We start from the raw sequence: 23,798 nt of genomic DNA on the forward strand, positions 1-23,798 counted from the left end.
CCTTCATAATGCATTCGTAGAACATTCATAAGCAGCATATAAGTATACTTTAACGTTCTAACATACCTTAACTTTAATATACAGTAATAATAAACATTATATGATTACAGTGTTTGTTATGAATATTTATTAAAGCTGTTAAGGTATGTTAGAACATTAAGGTATACTTACATGCTTATGAATGTTTTATGAATGCATTATGAAGGTGCAGTTAATGTGAAGCGTTACCAAATAAGTAAATGGGAGAATGTAGAGATGTCACACCAGGGAATACCCCTACATACCTGTAAGAGTACTGAATAATTATAATGCAGTACATCCAGCCCCATCCCTCTGTTCTGGCTCTTATGGTGTCCTAGTTGGTTTGTCTTTTGTCAGGCCCTAATCGGCTGTGTGTTTGCGCTGTTCACCCCGTCTGCTCCCCACAGTGCTAACAACATGGATTCGATCCAGACATCTTACCTTCAGCACCTATTCCTACTCCGTCTCTTGGACTCAGGAAGCACAGTGTGACGCAAAACACCATGAAGGGCATTGGCTGCTGGTATAAAACCTCGAAAAAGAACAGCAAAGAGCTAGAATCGTGAGGGTCAGACCATTAATACGTGACAAGACCAAAGACAAGGTGTCTCTTTGGTCAGGCACTTTGCATGTTGGAACGCCTGAGACCATTAAAAATGAGGAGTGACCATGCGATGCATGTTTTAAATCCGGAATGCGACCCCTGCATTACACTTGCCAGAATCAACAGGCAGGTTGTGAGAAAGACCAAGCGTTACCTCAGCATTTGGGAGGAAAAACAACAAAGTTATCAAATCTCTTTATCAAAACGCTTATTGTAGAATCTTAGGACATCCTTGACAGTTTGAAGAACATGATTAAAAAAACAGCTTCCCATGGAACTACCAGTTTGAATGTACTATTGTTGTGAAGTGCATGTTTTTAGGGCCAACAGTAACAAAATATAAATATGTGCTTAGATAAATACAACCAAATTTAATTATGAAATATAAACAGACCTTCTTTTACAAGCGTCACAGACCACCCCTGTGTGGGGCCCACATTTTTTCTTAGTCTGGAGCCATAAAAGACTATTTTTTGTCCTTGAGAACCACAGTTTACCAGCAACCCTCCCCCCAGAACTTCTCCGTTTACCAGGAATGCGACCTCATAGATTCCGGACAGCAGACATTATGCATTTCAGCACAAAAAGGTCTCTCTCCTATGACAATGACGTGTGTCACACATACCAAAGGGAACATGAACCGTTACCTCAAGATGACTGATCCTCAGTACTGATACAGCTAGGTGTTTTGGGCCACACCATGCTATTAAAGTGACTGCAAAGTCATTAATAAACCCCTTAGATGAAAATTAATGAAAATTAAAAAATATTACTCCATTACGGGTTGCACAACCTGGAGTATGTCATAAAGAAAATGCTTTCTGGTTCGTGTTGTTCATCACCGATTAGTAAACTGCCATGGGCTCAGTGGTCAAGGATAAAAATAATTTATGCTGGTTATAGTATGTATTTATATTATTCTTTACTATGCTGGCAGCAACGATTCTCATTAGCATGAGGTTGAGTAGCTACATTTACTCTTTGAATGCTCACACACAGTGCTCAGGACACCTAAAATGCAAAATCAACACTAACTACAAGCCAAATGTCTGAGTAATATCTTAAATGCGAGTTTACAGCTATTGCCACATAAATAATAATTTAAGATATAAATTGGTGTTTATTTTGGTTTAAAATATCCCAGTTAATAATCCAGTCCTGCACAAAGAAATACTCTCGTTTTGTTTTTCCCCCATCGTGTCTGTGCTGCTTCATAAGTCTGGCTGAAGGCTCAGGAATAAGCAGAGGTGGTGGACTTGCGTTCAAAAGGAAAGTGGAAGCTTAGGCTCTAAACGAGGCTCTCCTGAGGATTCCTCAGAGTCGGTCGAATGTAAATCAAAGGCCTGGACATGTCAGCAGGATGCCCACGATCAGTGAGTACTCATGCAGGACTCAGTACCGTACTAATGAAAGGAGGTGGAAGGCCCAGTGCAACCTTAACAACCAGGCTTACGAGTAATGCAAGTCCCATGTCAAAATAAAAGTTTAAAACAGGCGGCAAGTGAAACAGGCAGGTTTGGTCTCTCCTCTCCTTTCATGAGAAATCGAAACTCCACATGGGTGAAATGCCTGCAGGGCTCTTAAAGTTACATCGTCCTGCACACGCACGTGAGAGTTTCCCAGCCCAAAGGCAGTCAAAGCTCCAAGAGAAGAGGAACACACCCGTCAGCATTCCTAGCAGGATCTGAGAGCTACTCTTTAAACAAACCTTATCATGTCCCATGGTACTCCGAACAGGTGCTGCAAAGACAGCGTTCATTTGTTGTGAAGCAAATAGTATGATGTTTAAAAATGTGGGCTTTTTAGAGATTTTAGTACTCTTGAGAATTACTCCAGTTATGTCAATGGCTTCACGTTTTCAACTTTGGATAAAAGCGTTAGCTTAGCAACGATATCGTAATGTACACCAAAATGTTTATATTCATAATAAGTTAATCCTCGGATGTGAACATCAACTTACTGCTTATGATATCCCAAAGATTGCTTCACCAAGTGTTCCTGTCACAACAGGTAGGTTATATGGTCTGGAAAAACAGCAGCCACTAGCAGAGTTAAACAAAGGTGCAAACTGCCGTTCTGTCTGCTGAAGGTTACACGCAATCCATACGCTACCGAGTAAGGATACAAAACTGTGGACATCTATAACTAAAGTTGACTATTTACAATGTAATAATGGCCACTTAAGCTAAATACAGTCTACCCCCATCCAGAAATTTAAGGTTAGAATGAACAACCACAGAGAATTCAAAGGCTTAAAAAAAAATGAGTGTCCTGAAAGTGGTTCAGTGGAAATAAAACACAGGAATGGTGATCTGGATAAAGCAGAAAGGTTTAAGAATTGTTGCTATGTGTGTGGGGACTGGGACTCCAATTTTTGAACAGTAAGAAAAGTAACCATGAAAAAACAAAATAAGTAACCTGCAATACCGGCTGGAACTGGAAAAAACAAGAGCTATTATCCTGCAAACAAAGCTTCAGCATGTCACGTGACCAGTTATGTAAACCAAGCAATGTTTACTTCGGGGGGGGAAAAAAACAACTCACAGTCACGTAAACGTCAATGACAAATATACATAAGATTAAAAACAAGCCTACAAATGTATAACCGTACGTATAAAAAGACAGGCGGTCGAAAATTACAGGGTCACAGGGAAGAGCCACAGTATAAAGGCACACTTTAAACATTTTGGTCCTTATGACTAGATGCTGCTCAACCTCCTCTCATCATTCCAGAAATACCAGGGTGTCAAATTCAGGCACCTGAAACCTTCAACAAAAATAACTCAGCGCAGGTTAGCAGAGGTTTACATTGTAGCGCATCCAGCCCGGCGGACCAGGCAGCCACGTGAACGGCGGCTCTTCCTTCTGGTCCGTGAGTCTTATTCTGACACAGTTAGCTGTCGGCACAGAACCGGGGGATGGAAAACTCAGTCTGTCAGGGGGCCTTTCGTCCTCGAGCCCTTAAATGGGGCCTTCGTCACCAGTATAGTCCTTTTGCCGGCGTTTTTTAAAGACGCATGATCTCAGAGTTTAATATCACCCATATTAACACAATGGGACAAAATAATGGCTGGCCCAAGGAAAAATATATATATTTCTTACAACCTTTAGAGGTCAACTTAAAACTTGCACCCAGAAATTGTTGTTACGTAGTACATATGCAACTGAGTGTACACATTGTATAATTAAAAAAAAAAAACCTTTGTCATTAGAAATCTGAGCACAATATTTTAACTCCGATATATCTGATATATGGCATTTCATACAACGTTCTATGAAGCAGGTCATTAGCCTCATCATTTACTATAAATATACACAGAGAAAATAAATAAAGCGAGAATGTACTCTCTCATGTTGAAAAGCATAATTAATTGCTGGAATAGCAGTCTAATTAATGTTCAACATGGGTCTAATGCTCCAGTTTTTAAAAAGATGCAAATTGAGCTTGGGAATGGCAGGGACTGTGTTTAATTTTGAAGATTACCAAACATGCATGGCAAATATACCAGTTTCTAAATGTCTATCCTAAATGCTGATATTTCCTGTATTAAATGTGTTTATGTAGCAATCATGAATAATATATAGTGGTATTTTATTCTGAAATATACATACATACATACATACATACATCCATCCCCACTTGTTCTATGCAGGGCTGCTGGGAACTGGAGTTTGTCCCAGGAACTGAAGGCACAATGCAGGGAATAAATCCATGTACACATACCATTCACACCCATTGGCAATTTGGCAACTCCAAACAAATTTGCATGTTTTTGGACTGTTTGGGGAAACCGGAGCACCGATAGGAAACCCCACGATGACACGGGGAGAACATGCAAACTCCACGCATGGAACCCTGGGGAGAACATGCAAACTCCACGCATGGAACCCTGGCAGAAGCTCAAACCCGGGTCCCAGAGGTGTGAGGCGACAGTGCCAACTCATACATCATAAAATAAAAATCCTTAAAGCATAAGCCCAGTTTGGCTTCATGGTAATGTAATTAATATAGGAATTTAAAAAACCTCAGGAGAGGCGTGGATTAGTCACACGGTGCACAAGACTGGGAAACACCTACAGTAGTGTCCAGGTCAGTTAGTTCCCAATATAAACTGGAACTACTTACCATATGCTGACAGGCACATACATAGGATAAAGCAGCCAATCCACTCTGGTTAAGATACCCGAACTCGGGGGGGGAGCATGCAGCAAGCGTGCAGCGACTACCCAGAATCCTCCACAAGATGGGCGGTACCGGGAGGAAGAGGAATTTAGTAATACAAGAACCTGCTGTCAATGTCAGTCCACTGGCCTTTAATTAATCACTGCATCTGCTTTGCCCCCCCCCCCACCCCAATCCTCATACCCCACCGTTTGTACAGAAACATTCACTGCCCCCACCAACTTAGTATAAAAAGGTCGCTCTTCACAGTCCAGCTTTACACTACTAACTCAGGATAAGAAACGGAAGAATTAAAATGCAGTCACACGCGGCGGAGCAAGTCTGCCACGAGCTCGCGGCTGCGGGGAAGGCGGGCAGGCGGGTCCAGATCACCGGGCACGTCCACTGTGCGCCGCTTCCGCCGCCATCCTGTCCGAAGATTGAGCGGCATTCAGGAACCCCCCCCACCCCCATCATGCTGAGCTTGGGTAGCCGAAATGGTTGCTGCGCTCAGTGTCGCGGACCTGCAGGCTGGGCTTGTGTTCCAGCTCCTCACTATCAGGCGTCTCAGGGCTCGAGCAGCGGGGGGGGCGCGTCTTGAAGAAGTCCGACACGTAGCGCACCTGTAGGAAAGGGTGGGACATAGTATTATTTTAGGGGGCGGGGCACTGTGCCTGTGATCAGAAGGTTGCTGGTTCAAATCCCACGACTGCTGGAATGACGCCACATTTGGTCTCTTGCCCCAACTGTTCCAACCTCAAGCTCCGCTCTCATCGGTATGTCTGTGAATCTCATGCAGTGGAATCGGAAGGGGGGGGGGGGGGGTGCATGTATATCGGCACATTGGCCGCACATGCGATAGTCACATGGTGAGCTATGCAATGTAAGAAAGATGCTAAAATTATTTTAGAATCATCACTGTAAACAAAACAAAAAAAAATGACAATACCTATGATATGATAAAATGTCTGCCTGATACAGGACTGCAATCTTTGTTAGGTATGTTTTGTCCTCACATTCTGCATATGCAGTGAATTGGCTTCAGTAAAAGATATAAAAGAAGTAGAAGTAGAAGAAATAAAAGATAAAGAGCACGCCATTCATTTATTTGTTTGTTTGTTTATTTGTTTGTTTGTTTATTTGTTGGGGGGGGTCTCAAGAAGGAATATGGGAAGGCTGAGATAAATCACTATTCTTTGTAAGTCTTATTTCTGCATCTTTCTGCACCTTTGCCAAACAGGCAGGTACTGCTGCCATTGTCGCTTGCTAGCCATAGTCCCTGACCGAGGAGAAACATTCCTCTCCAGAAGCTTCTCCAGCAGCACCACGCAACCTAAGACACAGCACTGGCACACTGGCACAAGAAACCACTGTCATCCCACAAGGGAGCAAGGCGGCAACATCTGTCACCAGATCATTCAGGTGCAGTGCAGAAATAACCAGGAGAAAACGCAAGGGGGGACTTACAATGAGGATGGCAATGAGCGCCCCCTGCAGGAGACCTGTCAGAACATCGCTCCAGTGGTGCTTGTAGTCAGACACGCGGGTATAGCCCACGTAGACAGCGAACGCCAAGAGGAAGAACTGGATTGTGGGTCGCAGAAGTCGGGCCCATTTTGCCACCAGCCGGGCCTGAACGTACAGCTGGCGGGTGGGAGGTACAGGGAAAAATATCACTGCTGGGAATCAACTCAAATATTTTAAGATAGCATGATCTCATTTCCATTTTAATTCTAAGATAACAGAACTGTAGTGAGCAAGGTATGGATAAGCAAGCAAAACAAAGAATATATAACGAAATTGGAACAAAACAAAGTTTGTTGTTTCCCCGCAAACATCAGTGTAATATCAACCAATCGCAGGAAAGCTAAACAAACCGGCCTTAGAATAACATCAGGATAAAGTAATCAGGCGATAGTCTAATAGCCTTTTCTTAGAATAACTTAGAGCAGTAGAGAAGTATCTGGTTTTAAGATGCAATATAAACATCTCTACAATAATGCATTTACAGGTTCCCTTCTGTTTGCACCTGATTTGCATCTACAGCGCATCAAGGATTCCAGTCAGTAGGAAACGGCACAGTTAGAAATGTACTGCATGCATTAGCCGGCTGAAGCTATACCCCCCCCCCCGGGGACGCCCACCCTTTCCCACGGTGGAGGAAACAGGGTTGGGGCCGGACTGGTTAAACTCATGTGCAGTTCGATTTGGTTTATATCGAACACAAACAAAAGTATCAGGAAGGCGATGATAACCATCTCCGAATCGTTCAGAACAGAACTGAACTGAAAAGTGCATTCTAATTCACAGCAGGGGCAGATTGACAACGTTATGCATGGGCTGGCAAAGGGATGGCATGAAATTTTAAAGGGTTCTGACACAAACATTCTCTCAGATGCGCAGATGTATATGTATGATCTGATAGAGTTTTATTTGAATTTATGCTGGAGTCTTATTGAGTAGAATAAAAGACATTTGTTATCCCGCAATTATTCTGCATGTTTAATTCAGACTGTCTGATCCTGTCTGCAATTGCGAAAATATATCCCGCGCCCACCTGGTTTGGTATGTGACGGTATCGCTAATGCTACGGCTTTAGCATAAGAACATAAGAACATAAGAAATTTACAAACGAGAGGAGGCCATTCGGCCCATCAAGCTCTCAATGCGGTTTTAGAGAGTGCCACGTGTGTGTGTGGAAGGGGTGACAGCCGCCACCCTGTGCCATCCCATAAATCCGCCACTGATTCACAGTTTGTCATTTTGTATGGAGGAAGTAAATATACAGTATTTCCAGAGGCAGTGATTCTCGCAGTTATTTGACGCCCCAAGAATAGCGACTCTCGCAGTTATTTGACGCCCCTCGAATAGCGACTCCTCACACAGCAATTCCCACAATTAGTTCAGGTCACTCAGACAGTGACTCTCCCAGTTATTTGACGCCCCTAGGATAGTGACTCTCGCAGTAATTTGACGCCCCTAGGATAGCGACTCTCGCAGTTATTTGACGCCCCTAGAATAGCGACTCTCGCAGTTATTTGATGCCCCTAGGATAGTGACTCTCGCAGTTATTTGACGCCCCTAGAATAGCGACTCTCGCAGTTATTTGACGCCCCTAGAATAGCGACTCTCGCAGTTATTTGATGCCCCTAGGATAGTGACTCTCGCAGTTATTTGACGCCCCTAGGATAGTGGCTCTCGCAGTTATTTGATGCCCCTAGGATAGTGACTCTCGCAGTTATTTGACGCCCCTAGAATAGCGACTCTCGCAGTTATTTGACGCCCCTCGAATAGCGACTCCTCACACAGCAATTCCCACAATTAGTTCAGGTCACTCAGACAGTGACTCTCCCAGTTATTTGACGCCCCTAGGATAGTGACTCTCGCAGTAATTTGACGCCCCTAGGATAGCGACTCTCGCAGTTATTTGACGCCCCTAGAATAGCGACTCTCGCAGTTATTTGATGCCCCTAGGATAGTGACTCTCGCAGTTATTTGACGCCCCTAGAATAGCGACTCTCGCAGTTATTTGACGCCCCTAGAATAGCGACTCTCGCAGTTATTTGATGCCCCTAGGATAGTGACTCTCGCAGTTATTTGACGCCCCTAGAATAGCGACTCTCGCAGTTATTTGACGCCCCTAGAATAGCGACTCTCGCAGTTATTTGATGCCCCTAGGATAGTGACTCTCGCAGTTATTTGACGCCCCTAGGATAGTGACTCTCGCAGTTATTTGACGCCCCTAGAATAGCGACTCTCGCAGTTATTTGACGCCCCTAGGATAGTGACTCTCGCAGTTATTTGACGCCCCTAGAATAGCGACTCTCGCAGTTATTTGACGCCCCTAGGATAGTGACTCTCGCAGTAATTTGACGCCCCTAGGATAGCGACTCTCGCAGTTATTTGACGCCCCTAGAATAGCGACTCTCGCAGTTATTTGATACCCCTAGGATAGTGACTCTCGCAGTAATTTGACGCCCCTAGGATAGCGACTCTCACAGTTATTTGACGCCCCTAGAATAGCGACTCTCGCAGTTATTTGATGCCCCTAGGATAGTGACTCTCGCAGTTATTTGACGCCCCTAGAATAGCGACTCTCGCAGTTATTTGACGCCCCTAGAATAGCGACTCTCGCAGTTATTTGATGCCCCTAGGATAGTGACTCTCGCAGTTATTTGACGCCCCTAGGATAGTGACTCTCGCAGTTATTTGACGCCCCTAGGATAGTGGCTCTCGCAGTTATTTGATGCCCCTCGAATAGCAACTCCTCACACAGCAATTCCCACAATTAGTTCAGGTCACTCAGACAGCGACTCTTGCAGTTATTTGATGATCCTCAGACAGCGACTCTCGCAGCTACATGACATCCCTCAGACTATGGCTCTCGCAGTTACTTGCCGTCCCTCGGATACTCACCGCCAAGAACAGCATGCAGTACATCCCAAAGGAAGAGTGTCCAGAGTAGAAGGACAACCTAGACCACAGTAAAGAGAAAACTGAGTCCTCTGTGGTGAGGTCTGCAGACAGCATGAACAAAGATTAACAGCTGCTGTGCAAATGTAGCGCGGCCCTCTCCCTGAGCACCGTGGCGGCCCTCTCCCTGAGCACCGTGGCCCACCTGGATTCTGTGACGTTGGCTGGGATCCCAGAGCAGTTGATTTGCAGCACATTGCCCTTGCAGGTTTTGGGAGCACAGACCGCCATGAAGTTGGGGCGCGGACGTCCGATGGTATACTTCGCCAGGTCGGTTAGGGACTGGCTGACGGCCGCTCCAAACAGGAAGGTGCCCACCACCTTATAAAGTGCGGCCACATACTGGTTGAAGTCACTGTTGGAGTGAATCTTCTTGCTGTAGACCAAGTAGGCTTCACCAGAACATATCTGAACACAGGAGAAAGACACATGGTGACCATCAACATCATCTGGCGTCCAAACCGGTTAGATTTTTCCATCACAGAAACTAATTGGAAACTTGTTTGCGTAAGCATATGCATCAATGTATAAAGTTATTTTCGAGCATGACTAATACAAACATGTTTGGACAACAGCGCTGTCTTTGCTCACATCGGTCTGCATTGAATGTTATGGGCAATAAAACGTAATGAATTCTACACAGCATACAGAGCCTTGCAACGGATCTTCTCTAGGTTCCTTGCCAACACAAAGTGGTTTGGAGTGACACAAGTCAGTATTTTCGTGCTGTCCAGTGGCCATTTTTGATCCAGATTTATTCAGAGTATTAGGGCTGTTTCCTGATTTACCCGTTAAGGATCGTACCAACAATTAGCTTTTAAAATTCCTGTCTTGGAATGCCGGCTAATTAATTCTTGATGACTGACAAATGCACTTTAGTTTTTTATGACCCTGTAAGTAATATCCATCGCACCCTGCGTTTTGTGTTAAATAGTTTACGGCTAGTATGATACCAATAACACAGTAATAGTAAATTTTAAAAAAATTAATCTCTTAATTTAAATAATTAAAATTCCTGAAATTAAATTAAATTACATCATAGGACTGGCAATGACAACCAACATTTAAGTTTTGGTGAATGCATTTAAATCCATGAATGACTGACCGTGTAACATGATGTTTCAGTACAAGTACAGGCAAAGATTAACACTGAAAGCATGCGGTAATGGTAGGTCTGATGTAATGGAATGACACAATGCTCTAAAAGGTGAACACCCCTACAAACTGCCTTTATCTTATCATGTTATTGTTTTACCACCAACATTCCCTCAGGATTTAATGAGTAAATTCACAAAATTATAAAACGGTTTAAGCAAGATTTAAATACGTATAATATTCTTCTGACCAGAAACAGCTACAATACCATCATATTGGGTATAAATGGTTTTCTAGAGCATTTTTCAGGAATGTAGTGGTATTTTCTGAAATGAATTCTAAGGTCTCAAAGGTGTCTCTTATTGGCAGTACTGTGCAAGAGCCTTAGGCAGTGAAAGAAGATGATGTTTAAGTTACCTGCATGTTGGGTGTAAAACTATGATTTCATATCTGTAAAGTATGTCGACTTGCCACTCCAAAACCTCTCCTAAAGTCACCCCAGTCTGTGTAGCAGCCATCAACTACATCCCATGTATTTGTGACCTGGCAACTAGCACACCTTGTCGGGCTAGTCAATGCCTGATCAGGTAATTTAACTAATTACACTGATCAATCAAATCATTTAATTAGCTAAGCAGATTGGTGGTGAAAATTTTATTACTGCGTTTTCTTCCCAGATTTAATGGGCTTTGGAAAATTTGGCTAAACAGAAACAAACACTATGATATGTTGCCAAACACTGTGTGAGATGTTTATGTTAGCAATCCCTACGAAGACTGGATGCATGGATGCGTGAAAGCTGCCACTTTGGAGAACAGAAGAAATCCTTGCTAGTTTTTAATTGCGTTACAGTTCATTTGCATATCGTCTCGTGTTAAATTGTGTATTCTTTCTGGGTGAATGTAAACGTAATACCTAGATAAATAGCGTTGAACGTTCTCTCTGACTGTGTAAGACTTTCGCGCATTACTGTGCGGGATTTTCACACCAGCACTGAAGCTTCTCTGAGGAGCAGCTGAATGTGAAAGTGAGACAGAACAGCTGAGAATCAGCAAGGGGTCACATGACACATGTGGATCCGAGGGGGGGGGACGGGGGGGGGGGGGACACTCACAATGATGACGGTGCAGCTGATGGTGACGGCAGCCATCAGACCGTGAGTGATGGTGTCCTCCTTGAAAGGGTACCTGATGCTCTCGTCTTCACAGTTAACTTCCCGCTGGTATGGCTTGCAGAGCAGGTTCATGATTATGGAGGGCAGAGCGGCTAAAGAGAGACAAGCGGGACACCAGAGGGGATATGAGCATCAAGCATTAGCCTATAATGGCAACGGCTACAGCAGGAGAATCCCAGGTCGCCCTGTAATGAGTTTGGTATTGAAGCTATAACACCGTCCCCGAAGATCTCTGTTTATCACTTTGAGTGCTCAACATTTCCCGTTGCACAATATCGACTTTCTGAATTGCATGAACATTCACAGAGAAGAGACCCAGGAAGTGAAGAGACTGAAAGCATCCATTTGTACAAAGCTACTTGCCAGTTTCTGCTGCTCTGTTGGCTACGGATGTTGTGTATGTAACATCTGTATGTAAGACTTCACATTGCCCTTTATTAATGAGAAGTGCTTTCGCCAGTGACCAAGAAAGTCATGAGTCATTGTTCAACCTGTAGAGCTGTGGAGTTTGGGAATGGTAGAAGGGTTTAAGGAGAAAAATGGTCCTTAGATTCACAGGGCATTTGTTTAATGCCTCTCGTTTACACCCCCACCTCAAAAAAGCAGTATGAAAACTGGGTAGCACTTTAGTCAGTCCATTAAAAATTCAAAATGTCACTGCTCTTAAACAATCCCTAGTGGAGAAACATGTTTCAGTGAAATTAGGGGGTAAAACACATATGGAGTATTCATTTAATTGTAATTTTCACCTCTCAGGAAATGGCATTACTGTTGCATGCTGTGCCTGCGAGTGAGAGAAATCTTGGGGGGGGGGGAAGCCCTCAAAGCAGGTAAATCCTGACGTATTAGTGCGGACTAAACTTCATTTCCAGGGTGAAACCCTGGCACGTCTCCTGCTTGTCTGAAGTCTGAGCCCCTCCCGTCTGAGAAGCCACATCAGTCTACTTGCAGTCCCCCCCCCCCCCATACCCCACCTGTGGCTGATTCAAGTGGAACGAACCATTCATCCAAATAAGGGGGGATAAATAACCAGAGCAGCAAATTTCCTTCTAAAGGAAATACGTGGTTTTTCCACACTTTCAGGAAACAAAGTTCAGAATAGGTCCAGGTTGGGTTCCCAGATTTGAGAATTAAAGTCTTAAGAATAAAGCCAGATTCTACAGAAAACTAAAAATGTGTAACGTATAAGGAAGGGTTATGAATCGAACGCTGCGCTGGGGAGGGACAGTGTATAACTTTCAGGACCATATGGACATTGCAATGAAATATGAATAGCCTTCTTTCACTCTTTGGATGCTAGAATTTATATTTGGAACAATCTGAAGACTACCTTAAAGAAATAACTGAAAATGCAATAATAAAACTAGACTGCAGCAGTTACAAATGTTTGCGATCTTCTGTACCTTTGAGAAGACATTTGATGTTCAGAGTAATTAGAGAGATGAACCGATCCGATATCTGAGTCTGTATCGGCGGCGATCCACATCTATTAGACGAATCGCGTATCGGTCATGCATGACTGATCCACGTCTGACAATTTAGTTTTTGGCAGTCTCTAAAATGACAGCTCCGATTTCGTGTTAAATTGCACAATCAATCGCACAACATCTCTTTTCCATTTTAGATGTGTTTTTGCAGCATTCAAGCTAAACGCTAATCCTGCCACTAAGTTTTTTGCCACTCAGTCGGTGTGAGCGCGGTGTAACCTGCTATGACATCATGCGCATATCCTTTGGAGAAGCGTGAAAACAGCACGTAAGGCGGTGACGTTCTGGGGGTATTTTATGCTATTAACAGCAACTAGTAGCACAGAGATTTGCAAAAACAAAGTTTTGAGAAGCGGGAGTAGCATTCATTGGAGAATCCCACTAAACAAAGCCAGTGAAACTGCGAAACAACCCGACTAATTTGAAAAAAAGCAATGGATGATTTGGGAGTCGCTAGCTTGGGCTGTTTTGCGCACTCGCTACAACTTGAGATACATGAGGGGCTGCTATCGCAGTGAAGTGTGACGCTGTTGCAAGTGGGAGAGACATTGGGGGACATTTTAAGCATTCGCCACTTGTGTGTCCTCGCTTGGAAGATATTCAGTTTGTACTGCAAATGCCTTTTTCTTAAAAAAAAAAAAAAACACAAAAAAAAAACCAATAACTTGGTGAAACAGTACGTTCTGTGTTTCTGGTGGCCTAATTAAAGATTATTTGGCTAAATCTGTATTTACTAGTTTAAAAATGTTAATATATCAAGTAAAAAATCTAAAATATATTTATTATAGCAAAACATTAAAGATCGGAACTAAAAAATGTGGATCGGCCCATCAACTAATTAAGGCCGTAACTAAAATTGATTAAATTTGACAATGAACAAGGCAGATAGTTGAACGGCATCGACAATCACATGTAATGGTCTGCTTGAGCTTCAATGCTACATATCAATGCTAGCGAGAGTGGACCTTGTGCGTGCGTGTGTGCATGCGTGTGTGTGTGCACGTGGGAAGCAGTACAGGCCTGGGATCCAATCCTACTGCAGACAAAGATGATGTCTGTCTCGGCTACAACACGTCATGGTGCCTTTGTGCTGGAGGAAGAAAGGACAAAAGCTGGTGCGAAGAGGACGACTGTTGTTTGGCGCTCAGGCGATCACAGCTGCGGGATTGGGTGGACGGAAAATAGATAAACGTCGCAAACTCAAGCACAAATACAAACTCACAGCAATTCGGATGGATTCCACTTTGGTTGGGGCAGATAATGCACCTTCCCACAGCCTGCTGTCTGGGCCTCTCCCCTCTGAACTTCATCACTCATACACAGAGATACACCTTAGTTACAATTGCTGGTTTTAACTGATCTGATTGCTACTCCAGACCACACACCTCTCACACACATGCATCCAAGAAAACATCCATAGGCTATTCTTAAAACCCAAAGCAGAAGGATGGACTACCCATATTTCCACTTCAGGCACAACATTAATGCACATTTACTGGGTTTTTGCCAAATATTGCATCCCTTTGCTTGTCTTTTTTTTTTTCCATTTTGTGTCTGAGCACCAGCGCCAGCTGCTGTGAGAACAACCTGTCGCCCATACAGGATTCTCACAGAGCCGCAAAGGCCGTTCATCTCCCTGTTTACAGGAGAGCTTTACTGGGAAGCTGAAAACAAAAGCAAAAGTCATATCCCCACGGGGCCGCCGGCCATCGCATCAATCTTAAAGCGTGCTGCTGGATCAGAGATCTGATAGCATAGCTGCGATGGGCTGCTGATGACAGCTGGCGCCCGGCATTTAGCTTCCAGGGGGATCATCATGAAAGGCTCACGGGAGTTGGGCGGGAGGCTAGCCTTACTATGCTACGCTAACACAATGCTGCAATAGCGATGTGGCAGGGCTACAATGAAAGGGAGCCCAGGGGCAATAATATGGGGTGACTCCGTACGGGATGGAAGGCAGCTCGACCCTCAGCGCTCCGCGGGCTGCTGGAAACCCTAAAGTTAAAGGAATCATTTTCCCAGCTGATCCCAGTTTTCCCCTTAACCGGGCCTCACTGGCTTGTTGAGGTCATTTTTTTTAAGAAAGGGATAAAAAGATCTATAGAAGTAAACTGTGGCACAAAATGAAGCATATAAAGGTTTCTTTATGCAATTGATATTTTGCCAAACAACACACACACACACACAAACAAAATCAGCTTCCATACAAACGAACGGATACAAGCAGCCAAAGGGCTCTGATCAGGTTACATTTGCAGTATTATGCTGTGGCTGGATAGAACAAACCGGGGGGGGGGGGGGGACAAAAGAGTTTTCATGGTGGGAACTCCTCTCTGATAGCGTGATTTAAAGAAATAGTATCAGGTGAACAGACGGGTACATAGAGGATGAAAGATTGTTTTCTTACTATGACAGTCGATGAATGGGGGATTCTGGTGTCTTTCCATTGTCTTGTCCCTGGTTCCTTCTTACATTGAGTTTTATATTGTCTGTTGCAGATGACAGATGTTTTAAGTACCTCTTTTGCAATGTACAGAGAATCCCTGGGCTAATAATCTCCGACTTATGGACAACTCATATTTGCGGGGTGCAATAAAGCCAATTATATATATATAAAATGTGGGTTAACACAATGGTCCGTAATAACACACGCACGCACTACTTTGTGACACTCGTGAAAACGTGCGTCTTCAGTGGTTTGTCATCTTAAGGTGTAGTACATTACCGTATATAGTTACTTTTATTACTGTAAAATTATAATAATGATTATGTACTGTATTGTAATTTTTCCAACTTAGCTACAAATTTGACTTAGACTTAGGGAACAGATCTCATTCGTAACCTGGGGACTGTAATAAAAATTAACCAGATATAAGAGAAAACATCTTTGTGACAATGATGGCTTCTCGGTACCAAATGTTCTGCATTCCAGTCGCAGTCTTTACTGCACAGCATATTTGCAAATCAATGTGATTCACGGCAGAATGGAGAGTTCTAGAAGAGCAGGCAGGCCTCCCGGGAGGGGTAGGCAGGCCTAACAGGAGGGCAGGGCACCGGCTGAGATGAGTCAAAGTGAAATGCGAAGTAGGCAGACTGCCTGCCCACATGGACTGAGAGGAGGAGACTCAGAGGCTCAAACTGCACTAGCAGAGCCGGTCAGAAACAACAGTCACAAGTGAATTCAGACAGGGGCAGATGAACGGAAAAAACAGGGATGACTTTACCACATGGGGGAAAAGAGAAACCCAATAACACAAACTCAGTACTTCAGGAGTGGAACCAAGACATGTCAACTCAGCACGGCCGTGTTTCCACACAGCTCACCAAAAAAAAACCCCATTAAACACAGAGAAGCAGCGATGTGGGGAAAGCAGATCCGAGGAAAGGCCGGGGCGGGCAAGGCCAGTGTGTCACACCCAGGCTCAGCCGCACACGCCGCACACAGCTACTGGAAGAAAAGCGAGTCCAGCTTTTACTGGAAACCGACACGGGGTCAGTGAGCTCAAACCCACAGATTATCTTTGTGAAACTGGACTCTCTCATTTAACCCCGGTGTCAACAGCTGACCGAGCACACACACACACACACACACGCACACGCACGCGCACACGCACACACACTTGGTCATGGATATGGCCTGCAAAGATGTTCTCCCCTCATGCAGGAAGCATCGTTATCATCCATCCCGACAGTCTGGGAGCTCTGAGAAAGTCCGATCCGTGGTCCCCTTGCATTAGGAGCCCTGACCCCCTTCAATAAACGACTGCTGACAAGAAGCAGCATGTGGCTCAGAGGGACAGGACGCTGGGCCTGTGATTAGAATGTCGCCAGTTCAAATCCCAGGCTCAGCAGAGTGATTTCACCATTGGGCCCTTGAGCAAAGCCCCTAATCCCCGATTTCTCTGAGGGCTGGCTGACCCAACTTTCTCAATTGCGCATCACTTTGAATAAAAGCTTCGGCCAGATAACAATGTTTACCACGCGTGGCCGTCTGCAGGCTTTACACCTCCTCCCTACCCGTGCAGAGGCCCACCCTCACACTGCCCGGCACTTCTCCGTACTCCTTAATCTCACTGACCTTCCTCACGCCCACGCCGGATAAATATAGAAGGCTAAATGAAGACTTGCCCGTTTTAGCCTAACGATACATAATTACACCAGCATGAATGGGTCATTCTTGCTCATCTCACTCAAACCAGGAGACGCCGCCTCCTCGGAGCAAAAGACCTGAATCCTGATGCAAATCCCCGTTCACAGTCACTGCAAGTCACTGCAAGGTGCCGCAGTAAAATTAAAACAATTTTTCTTATACGAGACGCTACAGAGATCCTGCCCTAAAGTTAGGCAAAAGTTTTCCATCACGCAGTACAATCAGTTTGCTTCTGGAAAAGGTGGGACTGTGTCATTACTATGATATATTATGATTTATGAGGTTAGAGCACCCTACAGCCAATACGGTGGTCCAACAGAAGTATTTTGTGCATGTGCAAAATCAGTACAGATACATTCCAATGCCTCAGAAGTTAAATGTAAATAGACGCAAAGCCTGATATCTCAGCAATGTGGGATAGTTACACTTAATGATTAAATGAACCAAGACAAGGTGGTTTTCTGTGCTACTTGTAGAGTTATTGGTTGTTCACAATAGCCTCCCAATAGATGGCATTGTGGTCCATAAAGACTCGGGTCTGAAGATCGTACAGGCCTCCCCATGCTCTCCTCCACTGTACGGCAAGAGAAGGAATCAAGGCTCCACTTCCTGAGTCTGCTAGCTGCGTGCTGGCCTGAGTAATGTGGAAGGTATGTGCTGAGCATACAAACTTTGAACTAGGGTCCAGAATCCTACTTCACGCAGGAAACTGCTGCTACTGCTACTACTACAAGTTATACTATCTCAACTACCACAACTGCTACTACTACCTCTAATAGTACAATCACCACCACCTACTAACATTATTACTACTATCATTACCACTACTGTTATTACTACCACTACTACTACTACTGCTGCTACTACCGCTACCATCACCAGTACCATTACTACTACTGCTACCTCTACTAGTACAATCACCACCACCTAACACTATTACTACTACCATTACCACTACTGTTATTATTACCACCACCACTACTACTACTATTATTACTACCACTACTAGTAGTACGTATTACTACCACTACAGCTACTACTATTACTACTACTCCTACCATCACCACCGCTACTACTACCACCACCATAATCATCATCACCACCACCAGTACCATTACTACTACTACTACTTCTATACCCAGATGTTCATTGGTATCATGTTATACAGAACAATTTCTTCCAAACAAGCTTTCATAGTAATTTTATACAAAACACAGTCATACACTACTGGCAATTTTGAGACACCAATTAGCCTAACTGCATGGTTTTGGACTGCGAGCAGAAACTCATGCGAGGCAGAGAAAACAGCAAGCAGAGGTGTGAAGCAACAGTACTACCTACTGCGCCACAGCTCCACCCCTCCTGAATGTTACTCCACGACCAAAAAGGTTGGCAGCACATGAAAGCTGAGGGTCTGCACTACATGGGCCACATCCTCTCAGAAAGTCACGGAACACCAGTCATAAAGGCCTTCCGTCTGATCTCGGGAACCTTACCGAGTGTTGCAGACATACTTATCTGCACACTGTGGTTTCAAAATCTGCGATGGGAGAGCAAACAGTTCAAGGATAATGAGTCACTGACATTCCGACCCTTTGCTGGTCATACAGAATGTTCGTAGTCAGCACGGACCCTCTATAAACAATAAGTTCTTCCTACACCAACATCTTTCATCATGTTTCTAGAAGTCGCAGCGGAGTCATTTTTTCTAGAGGAAAAGGAAAACAATTAATTTCCATGCAAAACAAAACATTTAAGAAGCATACTCCATGTTTTGACATAATATCCATAGAAACAATGAACACAATAGTCTCTGCCACATGCTGTAGACATTCACTGCAAGTTTGTGTTTTATTCACTTGATTCTGAGTATATTTTTTATTTCTGGTGTTTCTGTTAGAGAGGGTCAGACAAACAAATAAAACAAACAAACAAAAAAAAAAAGCAAGTGAGTGCTCAGTCTATTGTTTATAAACAAATGAAGGAGCTTGCATGTGGAACAATAATGGACCAGAATTATGGCAACAGATACAAGAGTCAAAGTCCAGCCTGTCTTGCACATCTAGGGGACTTGGATCGATCATATTAACCTTCTTTAAATCTGCCACAGAATAAAAACTGCACATATTTTGTCATTTCTAAATCATATTAAAGTGTTCAGGTGTGCTCCCCTCAGGAGGAAAGGCTCAGAACGTCTGACCACCTGAAGGTTCCGCCCCTACGTTCTGGCCACGCCTTCGTGGCAGGCTTTAAGCAGCTCAAATCACCATGTTTCTTCGGGAGTCACACCCGTCCACGTCATGCAGCGTGAGAAGTTCTCACATGCTGAGCTGGTGAAACAGGAAGACTTTGACCTCACCACCTTATCATACTGCTGCCACAAGTCACCTGTGCAAACAAAACCAGCTCTGATACTTTGAACTGGGTTTGGCAAGAGAAGCAATAGGAAAATACCTTATTGCACACTTCCCAGTGATTTTGTTTATGATTGTAAATAAAAATAAATCTCATAATAGCTGCTCAGTTGAACGGATCATTAAAGGGGCAAAGTCAGAGGAAGGAGGAGGCAATGTGGGTGATGTGGAGGAGATGTGGGAGACTCACAAAGACTATGGTGGGAGTAAAAACAGGAAGAGCCACAGAGAAGGATGAAAAACAGTACATGACGCATTATCTGTACAGACACATGCCCATTTCCTGTGAATACCATACTGATCAATATCACTAGTCTGTAGGTAATGGGTAGTGAGAAGCAACTAATCAAGCACACATCTGCACACACTGTATCCATTGCTAACACTCGTAGCAACACTGCAAATGCCCCTTGGGGCTGACTGACGCAAATACATGCTCACTGCATCGATGACCAAGAAGTAGAGTCTAATCACTCTACAACGTAATCCCCTTTCAGAATCCTTTTCATCAGACAAACAAACAAACACCCTGGAGTCCAAGGGCTGACACGCTAAACGGCCCAATCAAACAAAAGAAAGACAAAAGAAAAAAAACACAAAATCGCAGGGAATGCCACTGCAGATTAAACCACAGCTCAGCCCTTGAAGCTTTCTGTCATCTAACATGATCCAGTGCATTTGGGTTTCTCAGAGTGAGCATGTGCAGTGCCCGATATCCACAAAATAAGTTATGCAACATCTGCTACAAGGAACAAAGGCAACACAGCTGAGAGCATGTAGGCGGGTTAAGTCAGGAGGACTGATGTTGCCCTCGTAACTGGCGACTCACTACCTGCGTGAAGTTTTGCACCACTGAGTGGACACCAGGCGTCATTACCTTTATATTCATTTATTTAGAGGGAAAACGTTTGAAAAAGCAGGACAGGGTCAGACAGCCCTTGGAGCAGTTCGGGGATGAGGGTCTTAGCCAAGGGCCCAGTGAAATCACAGGATTTGAACTTGGGACCTAATCCACAGAGCTACACACTACCCCGATCCACAAGTTATCATTCTACCGACTTTGCTCAGAAAACATTTTATTAAACTGCAACCATGTTTGATTTTTTTTAAATCCAGCATGCTGTTCGGTAGGCAGCATTATCCAATATGTCAGTGGCAGACAGCAATCCAACTGCAACAGCTAATTACACTTACCTGTAATTCAGAATAAGAGCAAGAAAGGGTGCAGGGTGTAACTGTGAATGGGCAGGTGACACTCTGATACAATCAAAGCCAACCAGTTCATAAATGGTGGCTGTGAGAAACACTGCCACCACAAAACACTTTCTACGTCCTTATTTTTGCTTCAAGGACAAACTGCAGCAAAGTGTGTGGGATGTAGCTGTCCGGCAGCATAACGCTGGGATGTAGGATGCAATCATGTGACTATGTGAGGTCTAGATAACAGCATACGCAGCTGTGGCACAATAAGCAGGCCCACATCATGACAGCACAACAGCATCTGAACTTTGTAATGTTCAGGCATTTGTTAAACCACACCTATAAAAGGCGTGACGGAGTGTTTGCGTCTTGTGTACACACATAAAAAGGCACGGAAAATAACATCAACAGGCGGGCATTCCAACATCTACCCCCACATCCGAGACCCAGTCACGGTAAAAATGAAAGTGTTAGTGGCACTGTGGAAAATGCCACGGTAAGGTACCATCTCAGGGGGACGCAGCCGGTAGCAAGTGCCAGCAGGCCGAGAGTGAAGAAATGTGCAGCCAGAGGCCAAGTGAAGGGGAAGGAGAGGAGAGGAGAGGAGGGTTAGTGACCAACTATTATAAATAAAGTAACTACACCTCTGTTGCATAGCTCTTAGGAAATCTGGCTTGGCTTGTCTGGCCCTCAAGCTGAAGTTTTTCTAATCTCATATCGACATTTTTAGATTTTTAAATTATTTCTTTTTGGCAGTTACATTTTTATTTTATGTTTCAAACCAATTTACATATAGAAAGTTATGAACAGAAAAATTATGCGCATTATTTACACATTTGTGCATGCCTGAAACAGATTGTGATACATTCATATTTCATACCAAATATTTAAAAATAAAAATTTTCAGTTGACAAATTTGTTGACAAACATCTTCCAGCAGAGAATTAATAAGACCCAAGTACCAATTGGGTAAAAGCACTCATAAGGCCTGACTTTCTAAAGAGTTACCGTAATCCAGACAACCGTTTTATATAAAAGCAACATAAAAATGACATATTGGAGTCCAAGAGTAAATTGCGAATACTATTCCATTAGTCTTTTCCTTATTAGTGTCAAATAAAGTACAAAACATACCAAAATACAGGTCACAGACAACAGGAATCTAACGTTTTCTAGGCATTTAGTAAGCCTCCACGTTTATGCATGTAGGCAATGTCTGTAAGTAATATTTTACACTACTCCGGGAAAAGCCAGTGGAATATGCTCCACAAATCTGCATCAAGGGGAAACTTTGCCAAGTTCCTGCGGACATTTATTTTGTGGCCAGCAGTTTATAGGAAATATGACAGACGGCATGCAGTGGAGAATAATCTAATTAACCGTTCACAGTAGCGTACGTCTCCTTAGATTTATCACAGATATGAATAGGTCTACTATATAGTAATTAATTAGCAACCAATATTTTAAAAAATACCCAGGATATTCACCGCACAGAGTAACAACCACAGGGACACAACTGGGTATTTTGACAAACAACATAAATGAGACAATTACTATGTACTTCATCTAAATAATTATGTCGCATACGTTGCGTGTAAGAATTATAATATTTACTGTATACTGAAAATGGCATTATTCCTACTGAATGCTTCGTATGTCGTTGGCAGTTTTTTTTATCGCCATGAATATAGTATAGAACACACTGTATTGTAAAATAGTAAAAACGGCGACCTATAGCCTACGTCCATTTTATATCAACGCCAGTATTTGGTCGGGAAAACGGTTAAATGTGACAATTCTGACATGCTTTTAAAAATAAAAACATCTACTTACCAACCAAAACGCACATGACATCCATTAAAACAAAAAGCTTCTTTTTTCTCAAAGTCATGGTTGTTTCCATTTCGTCCCAAGGACCCACGGTTTAATTTTAAAATGATATAGACTCTATTTAAAAGCTATCGATTCGCTTAAGGATTTTTGCAACTCATGCAATAATAATCACAAGCGGTGGAAAAAAAAATACAGGATAATTCAGTAATGCATTTTGAAAACACTGTTTCTTGTACTGCAAGTTCTTCCGGCTTAACTTCCCTACCTGCCCTGGATTGTTTACAGTGTAGGTGTAGTAATTAAGGATAGTAAAACACTTCTGCAAACGCAGGATACCGGCTTAGTCAAAAAGAGGCTAAATCGGAGTCTCGGCTTCTGTCTCCTGTTGCGCACATTGCTATACGTAGGAGGTTGTAACTCCCGAAGAAAAGTACACGGCACCCAATTCTTTCCATAAACGAGGCCAGCTAACGATCCCTTCTCACTCTTCCTAGTTCTGTCTCCACTCCCAGAATCTGACGTCAGGTTGCTCGATGCCAAGGAAAGGAAAAAAAAAGTAAAAAAGAACAAAGACGGACAAATTCCAGACTTCTGTTTAACCATTAAATTAATCCAGGCGAACAGACACGGTCTCTGCTTCAGTTTTTTTTAAATACATTCTTAAAACGTATAGTATGAGGTAAAAGGTGTACGTCTTACGTTTAAATATCAACTGTTTTGGAGATACGGAAATACTCCTTGAATGGGACTGGTGGTGGTATTTTGATATATTGATCTTTGAATATTCCGACTGAAGACATAAAGAGTGACATAAGACCATTTACCTCGGGCTCTTTGAATGCAAAACATAATTATCTCATTGATTCCATAACAAAGCATGTAACAACGCAATAAAGTCTAAGAAGTGCGAGTTTTGCTATTTCATATTACGGAACTGATCCTTTGGATTTGTACCGCTAAATACGTAATAATCGATTTGAGACTGAATACATTGCAATCGACATCTTTACTATACTTTCCCCACGCATTGTACATATATGGTGGCTTTAATGTATGTGATCTTGCTTTGCTCCCAAAATCAAGACTGGTATGCAGACAAGGGAAGGGAAGAGAGCAGTAGATTGAGTGGAATCCAAGCATGGAGTTGAGAGTGCAAGAAATGAAACAGGATGACATTATTCAGTA

General features: G+C 43.3%; 1 protein-coding gene across 1 annotated transcript; it reads right to left on the bottom strand.

The window, feature by feature from the left end:
• Positions 1-3,119: 3,119 nt before the first annotated feature.
• On the bottom strand, positions 3,120-23,168 carry plpp2b (phospholipid phosphatase 2b). The gene is made up of 6 exons (XM_023843554.2): positions 22,614-23,168; positions 11,470-11,621; positions 9,406-9,668; positions 9,204-9,261; positions 6,255-6,431; positions 3,120-5,410 (listed from the first exon to the last, which is right to left on the bottom strand). The coding sequence occupies exons 1-6, from the start codon at positions 22,681-22,683 to the stop codon at positions 5,261-5,263; spliced, it is 870 nt and encodes a 289-aa protein (XP_023699322.1). The 5' UTR covers positions 22,684-23,168; the 3' UTR covers positions 3,120-5,260.
• Between the last annotated feature and the right edge of the window lie 630 nt (positions 23,169-23,798).

Source organism: Paramormyrops kingsleyae, chromosome 15 (assembly GCF_048594095.1).
Source record: "Paramormyrops kingsleyae isolate MSU_618 chromosome 15, PKINGS_0.4, whole genome shotgun sequence".
NCBI lineage: Eukaryota > Metazoa > Chordata > Actinopteri > Osteoglossiformes > Mormyridae > Paramormyrops > Paramormyrops kingsleyae.

Bases quoted from the DNA above. Each gene is read 5' to 3' on its own strand.
- plpp2b (XM_023843554.2), bottom strand. From the start codon at position 22,683: ATGGAAACAACCATGACTTTGAGAAAAAAGAAGCTTTTTGTTTTAATG. The intron at 6,432-9,203 runs GTGAGTATCCGA...CCCACCCGCCAG, and splicing joins ACTGCATGCTGTTCTTGGCG to CTGTACGTTCAGGCCCGGCT. The intron at 5,411-6,254 runs GTAAGTCCCCCC...CCTTTCCTACAG, and splicing joins CGCTCATTGCCATCCTCATT to GTGCGCTACGTGTCGGACTT.